Source organism: Onychomys torridus, chromosome 1 (assembly GCF_903995425.1).
Source record: "Onychomys torridus chromosome 1, mOncTor1.1, whole genome shotgun sequence".
Classification (NCBI taxonomy): Eukaryota; Metazoa; Chordata; class Mammalia; order Rodentia; family Cricetidae; genus Onychomys; species Onychomys torridus.
In genome coordinates, this window is record NC_050443.1 from 77,397,153 (window position 1) to 77,411,710 (window position 14,558).

Genomic DNA, 14,558 nt, shown 5'->3' on the forward strand with positions numbered 1-14,558 from the left:
GAAAAGAAAAGAAAGAAATAGAAATAGAAAGGGAGGGAGGGAGGGAGGGAGGGAGGGAGGGAGGGAGGAAGGAAGGAAGGAAGGAAGGAAGGAAGGAAGGAAGGAAGGAAGGCAGGCAGGCAAGCCTGCAGAGCAGGCAACCTGTAAATCTCAGAGGCTGTGGAGGGAGGAGAAGATTGGAGGTGAGAAGGAAACTAAACCAGGAGGTCAGACACATGACAGAAAGAATAGCTTTATAGAGAATAACGAAGCCAAAAATGCTGAGGAAGGTCAAAGTGTTAGGGAAATCATGCTTAGAAAAGAAAGAATAAAAGAAAAACATGCTTTTCTGAATAATCTAGAAAAATGGTCAGACTTACAAAGCCGTATGTCTGGGACCCAGTAAACTACTACCTAGATGAGTTTCTTATCTCATATATCTTTCCACATGCCTACATATAATAAAACTGCTAGTTTTAAAATACATAAATCCTTAGTTAAGAGAAAACAAATATCTAGCAATATGCAAAAACAGCCTTGCACTACAAATATATAGACATTTTGAAATTTTTCAATAAATACATTCTTTGTTTTGTTTGTTTCCAAGACAAGGTATCACTATTTAGCTCTGTCTAACACAGAATTCCTTACATAGACCAGGCTGGCCTCAACCTCACAGAGATCCACCTGCTTTTGCCTCCCCAATGCTGGGATAAAGGTATGTGCCACCACTCGGCTTACTAAATATACTCTTAAACACACAGTTAACTCTAACAGTATTAAAACTCAAGATACATCCGAGGAATGTGGCACAAAAGGAAATTAAAAACCAATATGGCAACCAGGTTATGACTGCCCCAAGAGAGTAAGGGGAAGGGCATGAGTGCCTGTTTTGGTACCACAGGAGGGTGAGATTCAACGCTCACACTGGAATAAGACTGAGGCTTTGGAACACTTAAGTAATGGGCACTAGGGCTGAGACTGCCTGGTATGCTTAAGAGGCAACCGACTCACAGCTACATGAAATAAAAAAGTAACTATTCACTAGCATTGGAAAGCAAGAGAGCTGATGCCTATTGGCATTGTCAGAGGTAAAATAAATAAAAACACAATGGAAACAATAATTATTCCACCTGAGAATATAAAAACAATGTGTGTAGCAGGGCCTGAGGTGTAGACTGTAAGCTCAACTACTTGGGCAGCTAAGATAGGAGGGCAGAAAATTCAAGACCTGCCTAGGTGACAAAGTGAATTCAAGCCTGGAAACTAGTGAGTGAGACTGTGTTTTAAGAAATAAAAAGGCTGGGTGTAGCTCAGTGGTAGAGAATTTGCCTAGTTTGTACTTCAGGGCAGCTATGAACTCAGCCCAACAACAACAACAACAACAACAAATCATAAACTCACCTAAAACACTATGAAGGTTTTTAAATTATTATCATGTGTGTGTGTGATGAGGAAAGGGATGTGTAGGGTTTGTGTGTGTGTATGTGTATGATGGTGGAAGGAGGATATGTGAGTGTTGTAACACATGTGTAGAGGCCAGAAGACAACTCTGTGGAGTCAGGGGACTGTACTCAGGTTGCCAGACTTGTACAATAAGCACATCTACCTGATGAGCCACCTTACAAGTCCTTACAAAGGGTTTTTTGGTTTTTTGTTGTTTTTTTTTTTTATTTTGTCTTAGTTAGGGTTTCTATTGCTGTAAAGAGGCACCATCACCATGGCAACTCTTATAAAGGAAAACATTTAACTGAAGATGGCTTACAGTTTCAGAGGTTTAGTCCTTTATCATCATGGTAGGCAGCATGCAGGCAAACATGGTGTTGGAGAAAGAGCTGAGAGTTCTACATCTTGCTTCGCAGGTAGCAGAAGCTACTGTGTACCCTTCTGGGAATAGGTTGAGGGCATAGCTTGAGCAAATATGAGACCTCAAAGCCTGCCCCCACAGTGACTATTTCCTCCAACAAGGTCACACATTATAATAGTGTCATTCCTTATGGACCAAGCACTCAAACACATGAGTCTATAAGGGACATACCTATTCAAACAACCATAGGTTTGGGGATTTGTTGGTTTTTTTGTTTTTGTTTTTGTATTTTTAAAAATTCTTCTTTTTGTTTTGATAACTCAACAGTGTAAACTTTTTAGATGCCATATCTTGTATTAATGTCAAAAGGCTAAACATTGCCTGTAAGAGCAACTTCTAAAGCAATAAAAAAGAGAGATATCAGTGAAGCTACTGAAATAGCTAAAATACCAGACGTGTAAACATATAGCTAAATTAGTTAAAAAGACAAGAAAAGAATTTAAAAAAAAAAAAAAAAAAAGCAAAGAACAAGCCGGGTAGTGGTGGAACATGCCTGTAATCCCAGCACTCGGTAAGCAGAGGCAGGTGGATCTCTGTGAGTTCGAGGCCATCCTGGTCTACAGAGCTAGTTCCAGGACAGACTCCAAAGCTACAGAGAAACCCTGTCTTGAAAAACAAAACAAAAAACAACAACAACAAAAAAGCAAAGAACAAATGCAAGACAGTAAAAAAACGATAACCAAACCATACAAATAATTATATTACTTATAAACATATGCCAATGAAAAGGCAGAGATTTAAACCAGGTGTGGTGTCTCATGCTTTTAATCACAGTACACAAGAGGCTGAGACAAGAGAATTCTGAGTTCAAAGCCATCCTGGACTATAAAGTAAGAAGCCACGTCAAAAAATAAAAATAAAAAATAGGGAGAAAGCTACATAGAGAAACCCTGTCTCAAAAAACAAAAACAAAAACAAATTAGGGACAAATTAAAATGACTGTGGTGGTTTGAATAGGTATGGCCTGTTGCAGGATATTTGTTTACATTGCATGAAGGTGCGTATCTATGTTTTTGCCTCACCTGCCTGAGGCACCTGATCAATTTAATAAAGAGATGAATGGCCAATTGATAGGCAACACTTCCAGAAAGAGAGAGAAACTAGGATGAATCTAGGCATGCTGGAGACACCAGAGAGACACGAAGGGAGTTGGGCATACAGAATGGAGGAAAGGTTAAAAAGTCATGTGGCAGAATGTAAATTAATAGAAGGTTGATTTAAGTTATAAGAGCTAGTTGGGAATGAGCCTAAACTAAGACCAAGCTTCCAACAATTAATAAGTCTCCATGTCATTATTTGGGGGTTGGTAGTCCTAAAGAAAGTCCTACTACAATGGCCCCCATAGACTCATGTGTTTGAATGCTTAGCCCATAGGGAGTAGCACTATTAGGAAGTGTGGCCTTGTTGGAATAAATGTAGCCTTGTTGGGAGAAGTGTGTCACTGTGAGGATGGGCTTTGAGGTTTCATATGCTTAAGATATGCCCAGTGTGGTACACAGTTTCCTTCTGCTGCCTGCTGATCAAGATGTAGAACTCTGAGCACCTTCTCCAGCACATGTATGCCTGCATATCGCCATGCTTCTTACCAAAATAATGGACTAAACCTCTGAAACTGTAAGCCAGCCCCCATTAAATGTTTTCCTTTATAAGAGTTGCTGTAGTCATGGTGTCTCTTTATGACAATCGAACACTAAGACACTGACAAAAATGAATATAAAGAATCAACTAAAAATCCTATAGAAAAAGTGCTTTAAATGCAAAAATATACAGATAGATTAAAATTTAAAAGATAGGAAAGAAGAGCCATACCAACATGAACTATACAAAATCTGGGTGATTACACTAGCATCAAAGAAAGCAGACTTCAGGATTTAGTTATTACTAGAGAAAATAGATGACATATCATAGAGGTAAAGAGTCAATAGATCAAGCTTAACAATGTGTATACAGCCAATGCTAATAAGAAAATTTTACTATGTACAGAGTTCTGTTTTGCTCTTCTAACTCTACCCAGTCATTACTGTTAAAAGCAGTCTGTTATAAGAAATTAGAGAACATATCTAAGAGCTAAGAGTACACATCTAGGATGAGCCAACAATTATTCCCAGTTCTGCAAACAAATTATTTCAATTTTGAGCTACACTTTCACTGGGTGAAATATCTCTTTTGATTATTATGCATACATTAGAGGGATCAATAAAAGGATGCTTATAAAATTCTAGGAAAATAAAACAGATTTCAAAAGTACTAAACTTAGTTCTTACTTTTTAGTATTGTCTTCTAAGACTTAAAGAAAGTATGGTATAATTTAGCATACCAAGCTTATATAATAGGAAATCAAAATTGCCAAAACTCAACCTCAAACACTGTTTTCAGTTACCTATTGCTGAAAAACCAATCCAAACTTCAAAATTTCAAAAGACAATTTACTATCTCTCATAGAACAATATGAACAATGAAAGGGTATATAATGTATATGTGAATAGCCAGGTCTGAAAAGAGTAGTGTGCACAGGGGGAAGGGGAATGGAAAAAGGCTAACTACCTAAGAATAAATAAACTAGATATCATGACATGTGAGTATATTTTCACCAGAATGGTTAAAATGAAAATAACTAAAGCAAAATACTGACAAGAATGTGGAACAGATTCTGTATGTATAAGTCAGGCATGGTAGCACATGTCTTTATTCACAGTAGTCAGGAGGGCCAGTGTGAGCTGCATAAAAAGTTCAAGGCTAGCCTGTGCTACATAGCCAGACCTTGTCTCAAAACAAAAAACAAGGGGTTGGGGATTTAGCTCAGTGGCAGAGCGCTTGCCTAGCAAGCCAAGGCCCTGGGTTCAGTCCTCAGCTCCAAGAAAAACAAAAACAAAAACAAAAACTATCACTGTAGAAATGGAGAAAAGCCTAGTAGTTTCTAATGCAACTAACATATATTTACTCTATGTCCCAAATATTCCAACTGTAGGAGTTTACCTATAAAAAATAAAAAGATGGATCTTCTAAGCAGGTATAGTGACACAAGCCTGAAACTTAGCACTTATGAGGCTAAGGCAGAAAGACTGCCACAATTTCAAGGTCAGTGAGGATGAAACAGCAGGTCAGCCAGGGCTACATAGCAAGACCATGTCAAAATAATAAACAAACAAATAAATAAATAGAAAATAACAAAAAAATGCATATGTCCACAAAGACTTGTTCAAGAATGTGCATAGCAGTTCTATTGATAAGCATCAAAATCCAAAAATAGTCAGATAGCCACCTCAGCAGGAAAATGTCTTCTGTATTTCATTTATAGTAAACTACCACTACACAGCAACACAGATAAATCACAAAAACATTCTGCTGAGCAAAAGAAATCTTACATCAAACAGTAAATACTAGATGATTCATTCCACTTACATGCAGTTCCAGAACAGGCAAATCTACTTTATGGGAGAAGGAAAAAAATCTGAACAATGGTTGCACTAGAGAGGAAGGAGGAGGTGACTATTAACCCAGAAGGGGCATGAGGTTCATAGAAAAGTTCCCTATCTTTCTCTCCCACCTCCCTGACTTGCTGGAGAGAATATAAGGCTTCTAGGGCTTCAGGTATGCTAAGCATTCACTGCACCACAAAGCTACATTGCCAACCCAAAGCTGAATATCTAAATAAGGGTTCTGTTATACAGGTGTATTTATTTTTCAGCAAAATATAACTTTAATGTTTATGCATTCCATTGAATGAAGACTTTACATCAAAAGGAAAACACATAAAAATATAATGAAACAAATGTGAAAGTTTTTAGGGGAAGTATACTTTGTCCAAAAAAATAAAATGATAGGCAGAGAGAAGAATCAATAAATGAATAGATATGTGATTAAAACAGGTAAAAAAAAATGTTAAAGTAGGAGTGTAGGCAGTGGGTGAATGAACATTCACTGCAGTATTCTTCCAGTTTGTTGTATATTTGAAATTTTCACCTAAAAAAACATTAAGTTGGGAGGCTGGAGAAATGGCTCAGTTGTTAAGAGTATTGGTTGCTCTTCTAGAGGACGAAAGTTCAACTCCCAGCTCCCAATAGAGGCTTATAAGATCCTCTAGTTGCAGAGAATCAATGTCCTCTTTGACCGTGTTGCATATTAAACATGCAAGTGGTGCACAGACATACATGCAGGCAAAGCACCCATACACATAAAATAAAAATAAACAAGATAAAACAATGAAGATACAAAGTGCAGTGGTGGTGCACACCTTTAATCCCAGCACTCAGGAGGCAAAGGCAGGTGGATCTCTGTGAGTTCAAGGCCAGCCTGGTCTACAAAGTGAGTTCCAGGACAGGCAGGGCTATACAGAGAAACCCTGTCTCAAAAAAAAACAAAACAAAAAAGGATGTAAAGTGCTTATCTCACATGCCTGAGATCCTGTGTTCAAAAAAGGCATTTTATAGAAAGTAAAATGATACAGAGAATAAATGATTTACCCAAAGTCACAAGCCTGCAGTGGAGCCAAGTTCCAGACTCTAGTATACTGGTCTTTCTATTATCCTGTTGCTTTTTCCATAGTAAAATGCCTAGAATTTTCATGTTACCGTAACTGCTCTTTCTGTCTCTTTATGGCTCTGTCATTTTTGTTGAGTTCTAAATATGTCTGTACCCCAACACAAAATTGTAAACTTACTGAAAAATTGAGAGTTTTTTGGTTTTGCTATATATCTTTTTAGCTCCACTGTGTGTTTCTCAAGAATGAACTTTGCAGATGACAGGGCAGTGTTGGTGTGTTATAGTGTCAAATGTTAGGTAACCTACAAGTCTTTATAAATCTGTTTAGATTTTTTTATTAAGTATTATATCATTCTGTTCTAATGTACCCATAAATATATCCACCACAACAAACCAAACCATTTACTTGCAGTCTCTGAGTTGGATATATTAAACCTAAGTCTTTTTGTACACTGAATTTGATCTTTTTTGTTCTTCCTTCTTCAGCTGACTTATGGTGCTTTTGCACTGTGAGTTGTATGCAGTTATGCTTGTCTGCTTTTCCTTAGGAAAAGAATTCTCTTGGGACAAGTGAAATGGCTCAGTGGGTAAAGGCTCCTGCCATCAAGTCTGAGGACCTAAGTTCAATCCCCACGAACCAGATGGTAGAAAACAAACTGACTCTTGAAAGGTGTCCTCTGATGGCCACAAGCATATGCACACATGCACACTAAATAAATAAATAAAATATAAAAGTAATAAAAAAAATTCAACAAAAGAATTATCTTTCTTAAGATAACAGGAATGTCAGCTCTGCCAGCCCACAGAGACCCAGGACTAAAAGACTCCTAATGTGTGCTCACTTATTTCAAGAAAAATGGAAGGAGCCTGAGAAAAGGAAAGAAAAAGAAAGGAAGCAAAAGTAAGAAACCAGATAACCCTAGTGACATTTGTATTTAAGACAACTGGTTAAAGCCTTTTATCCTGAGCTACAGATAAAATTCTAAGTAAATCTTATAATAAAGCCATAAAGACTGAGGGCACTGAGGGCTGTCACTTCCTTCTGCCTGGGTCCTATAGATAGGATTGAAGAGTGGCACCAAATCCATGAGGGAAACAATACTTATCTCATTCCAACTCCAAAACAAAAGGGAGATGGTTAGATGGTCATACTATGAGTTCTGTTCACACTTTCCATCACTGAAGGTGTGGCCAATCATGTTACCTCCTCTAACTGGTGGTAACTGGTCATAACTAAGAATTTTCAAATATTCTTTAGTTTTTTGATAAATAACTCTTATAAAATGTAAATTCTTGGACATTCTTCTATCAAATACATTTTTTAAATGAATTTCACTTGAAAGGAGTAGTGTAAAATGTCAAATGTTAGGTAACCTACAAGTCTTTATAAATCTGTTTAGGTTTTTTATTAAGTATTATATAATTCTGTTCTAATGTACCCATAAATATATCCACCACAACAAACCAAACCATTTATTTGGTATCTCAGACCTGCAGTCACAGCTATTCTGAAGGCTGAGGCAGTAAATTCAAGGCCTGTCTGAACTACATATAGTGACTTCAGAGCTACCTTGGACAAATTAATGAGATTCTGTCTTAAAATAAACAGAGTTGAGGTTAGCTCAGTGGTATGTATGTACAGACAGACAGACAGACAGAGAAAGATAGAGATATGTAGACATACAGGTATAGTTAATGACACAAAGATATAGCTTTAGCACACATGCAGCCCTAGGTTCAATCTCTAAACTGGGGTGGGAGTGAGAAGGGAGGAGAAGTGTGCCTATTTATATCCTATTGGCCTTTCCAACTATCATGGACAGAGAGGCTGCCTATACATAGAGTTTTACAGTCTGACAAAGTTTTACAACTTTACAGTTTTACAACTGACAAAATAGCTCAATAAATATTTACTGAATAAATGAAATATTCTGAAAAAGATTTAAAGGCAGGGTCTCTTAATGCCTAGGGTAGACTCAAACTAACTCTATAGCCAAGAACAGCCTTGAACTTTTCTGACTCACCTGTCTCTACCTCCCAAGTCCTGGAATTGTAAGAATGAGCTACCACACCCAGTTCCTTAAATAATTTTTAACTGAGTAATTTCTTCTCTAAGGCAATAATAAAAGCTTAGAACTCTCCTCTTCCTTCAGGCACTAATTTCTTCCATTAAACTACTAGTACTTGAAATGCCACTTTCTATAATCTGTGTACCATGGTAGAAAGTTGTCAGACCTAAGTTTGAATACTATTTCTGCCACTATTAGTGGCATAGCTATATGCCATTGAGTAGGTAGCTTTTTTTTTTTGATGGGGTAGCATCACCTACTTAACAGGAATGCTTTGAGGATTATTAATACAGGCAACCTCCACTCAGTAGAGCTCCAATATGTATATATTTTAGTTTGCCAGAATTTAGTTAAATAATACTAATCCAAATAAATACACTACAAACTTCACTGCTAGGTCTTCAACCCATATGTAATTACATAAATAACTTTTTTAGTGACCAACTAAGGCAATTCTTTCAAAGTCGGTTACTTTCAGAGTCATTAAATATCTGCTATTCAGTCCATGTACAGAAAGCAAAACATATGATTGAGTTACATCTTTTTCTTCTGGTGATATCTTACAAAAATGAATATTAAGAGGGAACTGGCCAGCCAGACAGCGGTGGCACACGCCTTTAATCCCAGCACTCAGGAGGCAGAGCCAGGCAGATCTCTGTGAGTTTGAAGCCAGCCTGGTCTACAGAGCGAGATTCAGGACAGCCATGGATACACAGAGAAACCCTGTCTGGAAAAACCAAAAAAAAAAAGGGGGGGGGGGGAGACTGGCCAACAATGGGGAAAGGGCAACAGCGAAACAAACACCAGTCAATAGAAATTCCAAACAAATGTAAACAGAGTTATAAGAGAAACTTATAATGGAAATGTGTTATGGGATATTTGTACACTGTATGAAGGTGTATTGCTCTGACTGGTGTTACAAGAAAAAAAAAAAAGCTGAACAGCCAATAGCTAGGCAGGACTTCTAGGCAGAGAGAGGAAGTAGGTTAATTTAAGTTATGACAGCTAGTTAAGAACAAGCCTAAGCTATAGGTTGAGCTTTCATAATTAGTAAGAAGTCTCCGTGTCATTATTTTATCTCCACTGGCTAGCAGGACAGAAAAAGACCCATTACAGAAATGTTGATGCTGCTATCATTTAAGAGACTAAAAATGTACTGTCTGAGGAACATAGTTAAGGCAAACTTATCAACATAATGAACACAACAGTTGTGGTGAAAAAAACCTGAAGATAACTCAGAAGAATGATAGTGGCCAACAACAAACAGAACTAAGTCAATTCCAATTAAAGGAACTCTTAGAGATATTTCACAACAAGGGAAGCACAAATAATAAAATGCTAAAAGATTGCCCAAACTCAGAAAGGATTTGTCAGTGCATAGGAAATATATTCATTCCAATTCTGTGATGAGAAGGCAAGCACTGCTTAAGCTACACTTGATAGTAAGTTGTTTGACAAGAAATAAAACACTCTTGTGTATGTGGTGGCAGGGGAGCATGTGGAAAGGTCAATTCTCTCCTATCTTGTAGGTTTAGGGAACTGAACTCAGGTTACAAGGCTGGCAGTAAGCACTAGGTAAGTGAGCCATCTTCCCAGCCCTGTTTGACAACACCTTTTAAAGTTTATAAAACAACTATAACTTTTCTACTATTATAAGAGTGCTTTGGGGCCACCAGGCCTGATGAATTGAGTTTGGTCCCTGGAACCCATATGGGGTAAGGAAAGAACTGACTACTGCAAGTCATCCTCTGGCTTCCATACCATGTAGCATGTACACACCCCCTCTCTCACATAAACAAACAAACAAATCAAATATTATTAGCCCAATTTTAGCTTGCATTGTTATTTGTATAGTTCCATACAAAATAGGAACCACTTATCCCTATAACTTTTAGCACATCAAGGGGCTTATTATTTCTTACCTAAAGAGACTCTCTTCCTTTCCCCTGGTCCTTCCACTCTTTTCAAATAAAAAGAAGTTTGAATCAACATGGGCTGACAACTTTTAGCCGGGCAATGGCTGTGAATGCCTTTGCTCCTAGCACTTGGAGGCAGAGGCAGGCAGATCCCTGAGTTCAAGGCCAGCCTGATCTACAGAGTGAGTTCCAAGATAGCCAAGGCTACACAGAGAAACCCTGTCTTTAAAAAAATAATAATAATAAAATTAAAAAAAGATAGATAGATATAAAAATTTATTAAAAAAGAAGACAGCTTTTCAGGACTGAACGTTATCACTGCCATATCTGTGGTTCTCCAAACTCAATTATTATCCAAAATACACACTGTAATGCTGAAAAATGGCTGAATAGCTTGAATGGTCATTCAGTTTGTCTTTTGTGATAATATAGGATTTCTTCTCCCTTGAATGCAAGGGCAAAACAGTAAGTGTAATAAAAGCAATGATGAGGAAGCAAAAGTGAATAGTAGATTTAGAATACAACCTCAACCTGAATACTCTTCAGTACAACTCACTGCAACTTCAGATAAATTATATCTTGGATTGAAGACATGGCTCAGCCATTAAAGGCTAGGCTCACAACCAAAAATACAAGAAATATACACTCTTTCTAGGGATTTTGGCTCACTCCTGTGATCCTAGCACTTGGGATGCTAAGACAGGAAGAGTACCAAGAGTTTGAGGTCGGCCCAGCCTACATACACATTGAACATCTGGAGTGTCTGAGTTACAGAAACCCTTTCACAAAACAAAACTAAACTAAAAATTAAAAATAAATGAACATTTCAAGTTCTTAATCTGTGAAATGGGCATAATAATACCTTCAGAGAATTACTGTAAAACTCAAGAGATAAAACGTATCAAAGGTTTAGCAAATTGTGGTACACAGTGAGTACTTAGAAAATAAATATTATTATCCTTGATAATACTACCATTAAAACTCATTAATGTAAATATTATAGAGCTACACTCTTCAGGAATATATAGTTTAGATGTATTAATTATCTTTTGCTCACTTGCTTTTTTTGTTTTTGTTTTTGTTGTTTTGTTTTTGAGAAAGTGTTTCACACAGCAGAGTCTGGACTTGAACTCCTGATTTTCCTGCTCTCATCTCCCACGTGCTGGAATTATAGACATGTGCCAAAACACTCAGTTTTTAAATCTGTGTATTATTCAAAGGCCAAATCCTCACACTTTAAATTATGGTAGATAGCCACCACTATGTTATATTGTCAGACAATTTGACTCAACCTCCTTCAGGTCACTTTCTCCCAAAGTATGTACACAAAAAGTTGCCAACACATTCATTTACCCTCTTCATGCAATCCTTTTGATTGCTATGTCAAAAGCTCCCTTCAGTCTACTCAGTTTCCTCTTCTGAGGACATGAAGAAGTAAAGCCATTTCCCATTTCTCAGAGCTATTTGCCAAAATACTAGTGTCTTCCTCTCTCACAGTTCACATGACTCAACTGCCAGTTCTCTCTTGATTCCAATCTAAAACCTTAGTTCTGCACTAAGAGTCTCTATTATCCACGGAGATTAATAAAACTGAATACGGCTAGTTCTTTTACCACACAGTTCCTCTTCAAATAAATGGCGTATGTGAGCAATGCCTAGTTTAGTACTTCCAGTGACAAAAAGCTCTTGCTCCCTTTACCCCCATGCCAACTGCTCCAAAACAGAATCACTGGTTAGAAGGTTTTTCCTTGTGTTGAAGCAAAATCTTTCCCCTTACAGTTATTTTCTTCCACCCACTGTACCTGGTTCTACATTCTGGAGAAAGTGAGTGAACTTCAAGCCCATCCAATATCTAAAGACCCCTAAGGGGGGAAAATAAAAAGCTACACACACACTTCCAGTTCAGAGAACATGATTGTAAGTCTCCCTGGTGGTCATGAGCCTCTGATATTCTTGCCAACGCTATCTAAAAGCGAACTGGCAAAGTGCTTCCTTGGCCAATGTTTGGGTTGCCAAGTAATTACCCTATAAATGATTACTTTGTTTTCTCCTTAACTGTATAAAAACTATTCATTTAAACTAGTAGTTCAGAAAAATTAATGCTCAATCTAAATCATGGTCTCAAGGGCATGGGACTAGCATCCTGAAAACTGCAAGACTTTCTGTGGGATTATCTGGCATGAAACTCGCCCTGGAGAAGGACTCAAGAATGGGAAGGTTAGCTAAGAAGAGTTTTGCCTCCCGGCCCAGTAAAGTGGGTCCATTCAAAAGACGGCAGTAGAACCAAAGACTATTTATTCTCTGCTTCTTGCCAGAAACAAAAAAACAAAAAACAAAACAAACAAACAGAAAGAACGATCAAACACTGTGCTCTCAAAAGCTGTCCAAACTGGATGGAAGAAGTGGCAGATTTCTTTCTAGCCTGGTAGGAATAATCATCCAGGAATCTCAGTCTCTCTCTCTCTCTCTCTCTCTCTCTCTCTCTCTCTCTCTCTCTCTCTCACACACACACACACACACACACACACACACACGAGAGAGAGACAGAGAGACAGAGACAGAGAGACAGAGACAGAGAGAGGGAGAGACAGAGAGACAGAGAGACAGAGAGAGAGAGACAGAGAGAGAGAGAGAGAGAGACAGACAGACAGGGAGAGACAGACAGACAGAGACAGACAGACAGAGAAAGACGGAGACACAGAGAACAGCAGCAAATCGCGGATTCAGAAGGTGCATTCCTGGAAAGAAGTGTCCTCAGATGACCATTAACCCCCGGAAAGTCTGCTAAGCTAGACGCCGCCGAGGGGAGCAAGGAGACTTAGTCCCCGTGCTCTTGGGAGAGCGGCTGGAGCAGGAAGGGAGTGATTAGGTGCTCTGGCTTTCCACTGCTGGTGCAAGATGAACAGCGGTCGCTGGCGCTCGCAGACACCGGGGTAGGGGTGAGAGTGGGGGTGGGGAGGGCGGGGGGCTTCGGCTATGAGAAACGGTAACTGTTCCCTGGAGGTGAGCGAGGTCTAACGAGAAGGGAGAGAGGAAGGGAAGGCCCCCCGAAGAGTTTCCCAGACCCGGGCAGGACGAAGCCAGGAAGCGTCCCCTTCGTGCCCGGCTAGCTGAGGCGGGTAGCGGCAGTCGGGCTGGCGTTCCAGGGCCCGCGGGCGGGACCGAGACCTCCTCAGCCCCGACCTCAGGACGGGCAGCGCCCGGCCTGGCGGCAGCGGCTCAGGTAGGCACTCGGGTTCCCAGCCGCGCGCCTCACTCTGCTCTGAGGTCCAGGCGCGGCTCCCACGTCCCTTCCGTCCCCAACCCGAAGGCCCCCCGAAGCCAGCCCCGGCACCACGGGCGGCCTCGTCGGCTCCTCGGCTCCCCCCGGCCACGCACGCCCGCCTGCCGCTCCCGGGCCCGGCCTGGAGCCTCCCGTCGCGGCCAGGTTCGCCCTCCGCGTTCTCCGCACGCCGCGTCGCCCCTCGGCGCGCGCCCTCGCTCCCCGCCTCAGGCCCCACTCACAGAACTCGGCGATGAACAGGGTCACCGCATAGTTCTCCTCACACCAGTCCAAGGTGGAGGTCGTGGGGCCCCAGTAGCCTTCGCGGTCCCCAGCCGGAGCCATCGCGCCGCCGCCCCGCACTCTGCTCGGCCGCTCCCGGGCCGGCTCAGGCAACGCGCGCTCTCCCGCGCCCTCCCCTCCCCGCCCGAACCAGAAGGGCGGGGGCGGGGCTAGAGGCGTCACCGAACCTGCCCAGCGGCAGGCCCCGCCCACCGCGCCTCCGGACCGCCTCTCCCTTCTGCACAGCCCCGCCCACCGCGTCCAGGGCAGGCGCACAAGGCCTATCCTGATGGTTGGGGGTGACCTGGTCGCTCCTGGGCCCTGGGGGTGGGGGGGAGTAGTGATCAGCGGGAGGAGTTGGGAAAGCGGGGAGCCCGGCCGATCTTTACACGCCCGTGGCGCAAGACTGGAGGCGTCTAGCACCCTCTTTTCGGTCTGGAGGGGACCAAGCCTCTATTAGTGTGTGGGCGGTCTGGTTTAATTGGGGCGAGTGTGAGATGAAACCTTTCTCTGTCAAGCCCAGGACTAGATTAAACTTGCACAGTGAGGCACCTCAGCTTCTAACTCTAGCCGCAGGCCTCAAACGAGGAGACTAAAAAGAGCACCCCTAGCCAGCCAGCTTCGGCGATTCCCAGGAAGTCACTCTGAGTATCCAGTGAAGACAAAAGAAATGGACAGACTAAAAAATAGGTGTTGGCATC

At 40.9% G+C, this 14,558-nt stretch overlaps 1 protein-coding gene across 1 annotated transcript in view; it reads right to left on the reverse strand.

The window, feature by feature from the left end:
- The window catches only part of Acer3 (alkaline ceramidase 3), an 88,431-nt gene extending 74,423 nt beyond the window's left edge, over positions 1 to 14,008 (reverse strand). The window contains exon 1 of the mRNA XM_036201595.1: positions 13,818 to 14,008. Coding sequence (XP_036057488.1) covers positions 13,818 to 13,920 — 103 coding nt within the window. The 5' untranslated portion in view covers positions 13,921 to 14,008. The remainder of the gene's footprint in view (positions 1 to 13,817) is intronic.
- Between the last annotated feature and the right edge of the window lie 550 nt (positions 14,009 to 14,558).